We start from the raw sequence: 9,296 nt of genomic DNA, 5'->3' as shown, positions 1-9,296 counted from the left end.
GCTGCTCCGGCTAACCCAAGGGGCTTTCTCTCCAGCTTCTGAAAATACCCATCAAGTCTGCTGCCATGACCTCTGTGTCCCGCTTTATCCAGAGGAAACATTCTCATTGGCTTCATTTTACCGCTTTAGACGAACTGTGAGCTGTGTGAATGGCTCGTGCCAGGCTGACACCTCTGTCTTCTCATAGCTGTTTTCCGTCGCCTCTCCTTTTCCCAGCTCTTGCAGCTGCGGACTGAATCACAGAATCATAGCATTGCCCATATCATAGCATATCCACACGGAGCCGGCCTCCACGGGAAAGCCGTGCCTCTGCTGGCAGAGATCTGACAGAAAAGATGACTGAAACTCTTTCGCGTATACAAAGGTTTTCTTAGGCAACAAAAAGAGGTATGGCCCTTGGATTACTACCCATTCCTGTTCTCCCGTGTGGGTGGCAATGAAGCCACAACGCGTAATCCAAGGGGTCTCGATCATAAGATCATAGAATTGTCTCGGTTGGAAGGGACCTTTAAGATCATCAAGTCCAACCATCAACCTAACACTGCCAAAACCATCACTAAACCATGTCCCTCAGCATCCCATCTAGCCATCTTTTAAGTACCGCCAGGGCTGGTGACTCAAACACTTGCCTGGCAGCCTGTTCCAATGCTTGATAACCCATCAAAGGAGACTTCAGGGCCTTGGGACGGTTGGTGAGGGAATCTGGGAGGCAGGTTGTTTTTTCCTCTCCTCCCAGTTGCAGGCAATGACATTGGAAGGAACAGGTGGGACCAGCCTATTAATACGTGGCTCCGTGGCTGGTGTCACCAACACCATTTTGGGTTTTATGGTAATGGGATGGCATACACGGCACCAGGCTTGCTGGTGTCAGATGGGGTTCACCTCTCGTAGAATCCAAGACTCATAGAATGCGTTGGGTTGGAAGGGACCTCTAAAGGCCATCTAGTCCAACCCCCCTGCAGTCAGCAGGGACATCTTCAACTGGATCAGGTTGCTCAGAGCCTCATGCAGCCTGGCCTTGAATGTCTCCAGGGATGGGGCCTCCCCCACCTCTCCGGGCAACCTGGGCCAGTGTCTCCCCACCCACCTCCAAGGGGGAAGAGGGTCTTTGCTCAGGAGGTAGCGGGGCTCATTGACAGAGCTTTAAACAAGGCTTGAAGGGAGAGGGGGACAATATCGGGCTGTCCCTGTGGGATGAGATGCCAAGGTTGGAGGGACGGGGTGCCAGCGAGGGCCTGTTGCTCTGAGACGCGCTGGTGACGCTGCCTCACACTTGAAGTCTTGGAGAGATGAGCCGGGGGCTCCTGAGGTCACAGGAGGCAAGAGGGAAACACCAGTGCAATACCCCAAAGGAATCAAGGGGTGTTCCTGGAAGAAGGTGGTATTTGAAAAGTCATGGCATCAGGTGAAGTCCCCGGGGACTGGAAAAAGGGAAACAATGCACCCATTTTTAAAAAGGGTTTAAAGGAGGGTACCGACCTGTCGGCGTCACCTCTGGTGATGGGGCATGGGGCAGATCCTCCTAAAAGCCACACTAAGGCCCATGGAGGGCAAGGAGGTGATTCGAGACATGGCTTCACCCTGTGCTTTTTCCACATCAGACTCCAAAGGAGGAGGACACGACACTTTTTCTCCTAAAATCACAGACCGAATGGGTAGGAATGAATCCCCGTGGGTGGATTTACTCTTAGTTGCATCCAGGATATTTTCAGTTACTTTCTGGCACACCGTGAAAGAGCAGTGGAAAGAGAAAAACCAAAGGGAAAAAAAAAATACTCCAGGTAGACCATGTGACATGCAAAGTGATAATTTAATTTCTAGCCAGGCTTCCATCAGGAAGTGGAATTTTAATCTTGTAATTTTCAAAGCATATAGAGAAAACTGATAACTCTGGCAACGGATGCCATGGGGTGGGCTGAGCCCAGCCTAGATGGGACGTAGCAGCCGCGCGGTGCTGGGAAAGGTCTTGCGCATCGCCATGCACTTCTCCTGGTCAATGAACAGGGAGTTGGCTTTGACGGCCAGGTCGTGCTGCAGGATGGCTTTGGTGCGAACCAGCATTTGCAAGGTGTCCTGGCTGTCTCTCAGCTGCTGCTGAAGAGTCTGCACCGTCTCTTCGATGTCACGGACCTCGTTGACAAGGCTGGAAAACAGCAAGGAGCCCTCATTAGAAGTCCTGTCACGTGAGTGGTTTCTAGCATGGCGTTGCTGATGGGCGCCTGGGGCATGGGTTTTCCCCCTTCACCGCGCTCAGTGAACATCTGCTCGAAGGCTTCGGCAACGCGCAGCCGCGTCTGCCAGAGCAGGTGGTGCCACCAAGCAGAGGGACAAGCAGCTGTGGTTTCCCGTTCCTGTTTGGTTTTGTGGGTTTCTTGGCTCCCCCTCCTGGATTTCCCCGGGCAAGGGTCCTCCCCACACCCACGGGTGCACACGCAGCAAAAGAGGACAGCTGGGAGAGGCTAAAAGCGAAGGTGAAACAAGTGGAGGATGGAACAAAGGATGGCGTGAGAGATGCTAAACCGGCTCCGGGGCTGGGTTTAAGTTGCTTTGAAAAGGCTTCCCAGGGAGCCTCACCCAGCGGGCTCCCAGGAGGAGGTGTGAAGTTCAGGGTGCCTCACAGAGGGCAGCCTGATCCTCCCCAGCCCCTCGGGGTGCAATGCCAAAGAGCTCCCTCTGTCCTTGACAGGATTTCCAGTGTCCCCAGGGGAGGTGAGCACAGCCCTCACTGCTTCTCCGTGTGGTGCACAGAATCCCAGGCTGGCGGGGCTTGGCAGGGACCTCTGGAGATCACCCAGTCCAACCCCCTGCCAGAGCAGGGTCACCCAGAGCAGGTGGCACAGGAACGCCTCCAGGCGGGTTTGGGATGTCTCCAGAGACGGAGACTCCCCCACCTCTCGGGGCAGCCTGGGCCAGGGCTCTGCCACCCTCACAGCAAAGAAGTTCCTCCTCTTGTTTAGGTGGAACTCCCTTTGCTCAAGTTTGTGCCCGTTACCCCTTGTCCTGTCCCCGGGCACCACTGAAAAGAGCCTGGCCCCATCCTCCTGACACCCCCCCTTTCATTATTGATAAGCGTTGAGAAGGTGCCCCCTCAGGCGTCTTTTTTCCAGCCTGAAGAGACCCAAATCCCTCAGCCTTTCTTCACAAGAGAGGTGTTCCAGTCCCCTCATCCTCTTGGTAGCCCTTTGCTGTCCCCTCTCCAGCAGTTCCCTGTCCTTCTGGAACCGGGGAGCCCAGCACTGGACACAGCACCTTGCACCGCAGCTGCACCCTTGCGGTTACCCAAAAGGAAGGACCTAAGAGCTCTCAGCATGAGCCCGTGTGAGAGTAAAGGGCTTGTCCTTCAAACCTGAGCCCATCCAGCCGCCGGGAAGCAGGCAGGAGAGAAGACGGGGTTGATGCAAGTAGGAAAAATCCAGCCCCTCGTGGGGTGGCATCAGGCCGCCCCCGGCCATGGGGTACAGCCTCCGTTGTGGGCGCAGAGCTCTCCCAGCACCCAAAGGCTGGGATACCCGCTCATTGCTTTTGATTATGTCGCTGCACTTCTGGAAGGACTCTTTAGGAAAAAAAAGCAACCCCCCATGATTAATTTTGTCATCCAGCGATGCTCCCGAGTGCTACCACTTGTGAGCCCTCGAGGTCCCCGCCGGCCCCGCGCTCCTGCCTTACCGCAGCTGGGCAGTGTCCCGGCACAGCTCCATGTTTGGCCTCCGAGTGCGCTCGTCCAGCCGGGTCTGAGCCACCTTTAATGGAGGCCCCTGGTCCCTAATGGCCTTTTGGATGGCTTCTGTATTCCTTTCGGTCTGGAATATTTCCTGCACTGTCTGGTGTAAGAAAGAAACACATGCATAAATTTAAAAAATGTATTCTCCAGCGGCAACGTGATTTCCCTTTTCTGCCATCCATCTGCAGAAAAAAACCAAGTTCAATCAGCAGACCCCGGGCTCAGACTGCTCTCACTCTGCCATAGATGGAGGCACAGATCCAGCAGCCATTTCTCTGCGGGGAAAAGCCTCTCTTTGCTCTTGCTGTGACATCAGAGGAGGTTTTGGAGCAGTGATGGATCTACTGAATTACCCGCTCCCCAAAATTACTGCTTGCAGGAACTGATCGTCCATCACTAGCAACTAACAGAGGGCAGGTTTTTGGTGGATGCTGCTCGCTGAAGGATGTGGCACCAGCCCGCGATGCTGCAAGCCCAGTTTCTGCTCGGTTAATCTGTGCCGAGCACTTTTCAGGAAGCTTTCCATGAGAGCCAGTGGTGCGAGCCTGCTGCCCATGGCTGATCTCCACTTCATCTGCTTGGCGGAGCAAACACACCGATACCTGTGCAGCCACCACAGAGTGCTGAGACCGAAAACACGTCCTTGGAGGAGCAGCAAAGCTGCAAACCCCACAGCAGACACCCCAGCAGAGTCCCAGTAAAGCCCTTCTGCAGGGCAGCCAGCGCCTCTGAAGTAACTAGCGCTGATGCAAGTAGTGCTGGCATTTTCTGCTGGAAATCCCTGTGCTAGCAGGCTGTCAGCTGGGATGAGCAACGGGCAGTATCCCTTGGGATGAAATTACACTGCCAACTCATCCTGCTCCAAGAAGAAAGTCCCCAAGAAAGCTGGGCAGGGGCTGTTTGCAAGGGCATGTAGCGAGAGGACGAGGGGCAATGGTTTCAACTAGAGCAGGGCGGGTTTAGATGAGACATTAGGCAGAAGTTCTTTGCACTGAGGGTGGTGAGACACTGGCCCAGGTTGCCCAGAGAGGTGGGGGAGGCCCCATCCCTGGAGACATTCAAGGCCAGGCTGCATGAGGCTCTGAGCAACCTGATCCAGTTGAAGATGTCCCTGCTGACTGCAGGGGGGGTTGGACTAGGTGGCCTTGAGAGGTCCCTTCACACCCAACACATCCTATGACTCCATGATTCTAAATGATGCTATAACAAGGTTCTTGTGGTGACCGTTCCTCTGCTGGGGCCAGGTCTGCGTGGAGGGTCGCGCTTTGGAGGTGTCACCGGGAAGTGACAGTGTCACACCAAAAGGGAGGGGTTCAGGCTACCTTGGCCAGGTGGGTCTGAATCTTTCTCTTGGCATCGGCCGTCTCGGCGATGCGGTTGGTGAAGGCGCCGTTCACGGTGTTGAACTGCCGCCACATCTGGCTGTCCGTCACCGCCAGCAGGTTCTCGATGTTATCCCGCAGCTTGGCGGAGGCCGCCCGCTGGCTCTGGGAGCGGAGGATGTTGTCGTTGGTGAACTTGGCCCAGGACTGCGGCACCGAGATCCTGGCGGGGAAAAGGAGAGGCCCCCGGTAAGCTGGATGTGGGCAGGCATGGACCCTGCCAGGGAGCAGCGTGGATTCACTATAGCTTAAATCTACACTTTTAATTGGACTGTATGTCATAGTTTAACCCCAGCCAGCAGCCAGGACCACGCGTGCGCTGGTGCAGTTCTCCCCCTTCCCCCCAGAAGGGAGAAGAGGGAGAAAAGGAGGGGAAAGGGAAAGGGAAAAACTCGTGGGTGGAGATAAGGACAGTTTAATAGAACAGTAACAGAAACCAATAATAATAATAATAATAATAATGAGAGAAGTCACTCTCACCACCCAGTGAACTGGCACCTTCCCGAGCCCCGACCGCATATTCCCACCCCGCACCAACCCCCATTTATATCCTGAGCATGGCATCTATGGTACGGAATATTCCGTTGGCCTTTCCCTTGTTCTGCCTATGCTCCTCCTCACTTCTATGGGAAGCTGAAAAGAGTCCTTGCAAAGTATAAACATCGCCTAACAACAACTAAGACACATCTTTGAAAATATGCATAAACTTAGTGAGCTGTTTCAGCAGAGGTGCTCCGCTGAATTAATTGGCAGGCTGATCTCTCAACCCCTGGTAGAATGTTTAATGAGGTGGGACTGGCTTTCACCCTCTGGATGTTTGGCATCCAACTGTCAGCAGAGGGTTGTGCTCCCTTTCCGGGGAGCGGAGAGAAATGACCGCTGTGAGGGAGGTGTCTCCAGGCGGGATGGATCTGGGTTGGGGACAAGCAGCTCCCGGCCAGGGAGAGGCACCGTGTATCCCGGGGACAGCTTGCTGCTGGGGACCGACAGCGTGCACTCACGTGGCATCGACCTGCTCCACCCCTCGGTAGTAACTGATGCCCTGGGAGGTGTTCATCAGGTGGTGGCACCTGTCGTCGATCCGGTGGGCCACCTGCTTGTTGGCCAGATCCTTCTCCAGGTTGTGCTGGGCCGCCCGGTTGGACCTTCAACATGCAAACAGCAGCCATCGGTGGGGACGTACGGGTGGAATGGCTTCCTCCCCGTTCCACTCCCCACAGCAGCTCCCGCCCTGCCACGCAGGTCTGTCCTCCCACGAGCATCACCGCCCGCATGCCATGGAGCCTCCATGGGCTTTACGCCTGTGGGGTGTGGGGATAGACGGGGTTCTTCTGGGGATTCAGATCTGCTGGGGTTCTGCTGGGCTTCTGCTGTGACCACAAATGCACATCAGCCCTACGACATGAGAGAAGGAGCTCCTCCTTACGTGATCTGGGCTTTGGCCTTGTCCAGGAACTGCTGCATCTTCTCCTGGCACGACCTGATGACATCGACTTCCTGGGCAAAGGCAAAAGAGGACCCCATCAGTGTCCATACTCACTCGTCCTGGTCACACTCCTCCCCTTGGACCTCTCCAACCCTGCACACAGCAAGAACTTGCCTGCTTGTCTTCCTGCCCAAAGCAAACAGGCAGGAAAACTCGCAGCTGAGCCTGCGCCCAGCGCCCTGGAGGGGACAGAAGGGTGCTGTGGCTGCAGCCACGGCCTTTGCGTTCCCTTTCAGGGTGGGTCAATAAGGACTTTTTCACCTTGACCTCAGTGTCAAGTGGTGGTTAGTCCCACTGCAGGGACAGAGACACATCCTGGTATGGAGAGGCAGAGCGGTTCCCTGGACCACTACACACCTCCGTCCCCAGATCAGCACCTGCCCTTTTTGCTCCCAAAATGTTTTCCTCCCCAGGAGGAATCCCATCCGTATGGGACAAGAGGAGATGGACTTGACTTCGGTGTAAATGCCCAGGCTGAATTTCTGAGACACATTCAGCTCCACCGGAGGAAGTGTGTTGCTCTCAGCTCACTTGACTTCAGCACAAACCCATTGCCTTTGTGAAGCTCCGGCTGCTGGAGGCAGGTGATCAGTGCTCCAAATCCCATAACTTTGAAATCCAGTAAAAATAGCTTCAACGCATGATCTGAGTTGCCCAACTTACTGTTAAGAGCTGTTCCTCCACGTTGTCGTGGACCAGGTCGATGCCCATCCTCTTCTCCCGGTGAAGTAAGCACTCCTGTGCGACCTGTTGGGGACACGCCATCACCGCTGGCTGCAGGGGCAGGGCTCTCTATGGGGACCGTCCCCATCTCCAGTAATGTGAGAAAAGAAATTCTAGGTGGGCACGGAGATGACAAGAGAGGGAAAAAAGTGGCCCGGGGCAGCTGGTTTAGCTGACAAGGAGCAGGCGAGCTGCAACATCAGCATTAAACCATCATGAGGGAGCAGACGTGTCCCTGGTGCAGCCACAGCTGAAACGGGGGACCTGTGTCAGCCTTGACGCCCACCTCGCCAGAGCCTCGTGGTAAGACACGGGCTTTTGTCTCCCAAACCGGGATTTTGGATGTACCACTTCTAAAAATATTGAGTTAAGCAAACGCTGCTCTGACGTGCTCAGCCTGTGCTGATAGGGGATCCAGCAGATGGCAAGGGGGGTTTGGTTACTACTAACTTAACTAATGGCCTCTTAATAAAAGCTTTCTAGACGTTCTGGAGCTGCAGTGAAACTTAATGAGACGTTTGAAGGGCTGCAGATGTTTCAGCAGTAGGCTACAGCTTGCAGCGCGCCGGGACGGGTGCTTACCCGGAGAGGGGCGTCCGCCTCGGCCAAGGCTCTCTCCAGCCTGGTCTTCACCTCTGTGAGCGCGTTGGTCTCCCCGATCACCTCATCTAGCTCGTGGCAGAGCTCCGATTTCCAAAACGCGATGTCATTGGCGCGCACTCCCAGGTTTTTGGTGCTTTCTGCTTGCGTTTTCTTGGTCTGCTGGTATTTGTCGTCAATCAAGCGGCAGGTATCGGCTCTCAGGCGCTCCGCGTTCTTCTGGGAGGTCTCCGACTCCCTGTAATTGGTCACGTTGGACTTGTACCAGTCTTCAGGGGTGTAGCGGGTGAAGACGGTCGTTCTGGTGGAAACAGATGGAAGCTTCTCGCTGGCAGTTATCCCCTGGGAACTCTTGGAAAAGGCAGCCAAAGTTGGTTTGCTGGCAGCCGTTTTGTAGTAGGTGCTGGGCATCCAGGGGAGGCTGTAGCTCTGAGGCAAGGGGCGGTAAGGAAATCGGTTCTTATAGCTTGACGCCATGGTGTGGATGGCAGGGAGAAACCTGGTGGGTATGGCTCTGGGATGGGCGAACTTTGCTGGTAAGGGAGAGCCGACAGACTCCATGCTCCACCGCTGCTATTCGTGTGTCCCGTCCGTGTCCTGCACAGAGGAGGAGAGAGAGGACAACCTCAGCAACCTCCTGCACTTGCCTTACTTCTTACAGCAACACCCGCAACTGCAAACACAAACAGCGACGCACAGAGCGCCCTCACAGCGCCTGAACAGGCCTAAACCCCTTGACAACAAATCCCTCCTGACAGCATCCCAAACATTTGTATATAAAAGCGTTTGACTTGGTTGTTAGTATCTAGCATCAGGTCTTGGAAGGCGGAGAAAAACAAATCACGGCCGTAAGGAGAATGACAGATACCGTGCCTTCCTTTTCCTTAAATCTGTCAATCCAGTCAAACTGGAGTTGCTCCTTCTCTGCTGTTCCTTTGTTTCTTTTGGCTGGCGTATCTGCTGATCCTCTGATACTCCAGAGGTCATTTTCTCTGTAAAAGTTCCATTCCCAGCCCCGAGAGCTGCGTCCCTTTTGGACACACATCTGCTACCGGCCCAGCGCCGTTTGTGGGTGGGTGAGGGACTCATCCTCACCCCCTCTATCTTCCCTTGCCTTAAATGCTGGAGTGAGGAGCCTGCAGGGGAGCTGAGCTTTGCAGGACTATATCCAAATTTGACCCCCCCACACCCCTATTTCAGCCTCAAAAGAGGGGCCGCCTCTTGCCTTGCAAAGGAGGAAAGGTGTCGATGGCTCACCTGGTGTAAGATCAGTGTGCGTGGGAAGGAGATGGCCCACAGTCTTTTCAGAGCGCTTGGGAAACACCAGCCTTGCAGTAGCCCTAGGAGGAATGGCCACACATGAAGATTTTGCTACCAAGAATTG

At 54.8% G+C, this 9,296-nt stretch overlaps 1 protein-coding gene across 1 annotated transcript; it reads right to left on the bottom strand.

Annotated features, from left to right (window-relative positions):
• Positions 1-1,926: 1,926 nt before the first annotated feature.
• LOC134523457 (tektin-3-like) lies at positions 1,927-8,473 on the bottom strand. The gene is made up of 7 exons (XM_063352401.1): positions 7,895-8,473; positions 7,253-7,336; positions 6,530-6,600; positions 6,105-6,248; positions 5,044-5,266; positions 3,667-3,821; positions 1,927-2,143 (listed from the first exon to the last, which is right to left on the bottom strand). Exons 1-7 carry the CDS (start codon positions 8,471-8,473, stop codon positions 1,927-1,929), a joined length of 1,473 nt encoding a protein of 490 aa, XP_063208471.1.
• Positions 8,474-9,296: the final 823 nt, after the last annotated feature.

This window comes from Chroicocephalus ridibundus, chromosome 14 (assembly GCF_963924245.1).
Source record: "Chroicocephalus ridibundus chromosome 14, bChrRid1.1, whole genome shotgun sequence".
Lineage (NCBI taxonomy): Eukaryota > Metazoa > Chordata > Aves > Charadriiformes > Laridae > Chroicocephalus > Chroicocephalus ridibundus.
The sequence above is the reverse complement of the archived record's forward strand: the minus strand, read 5'-3'. Positions and strand labels throughout refer to the sequence as shown.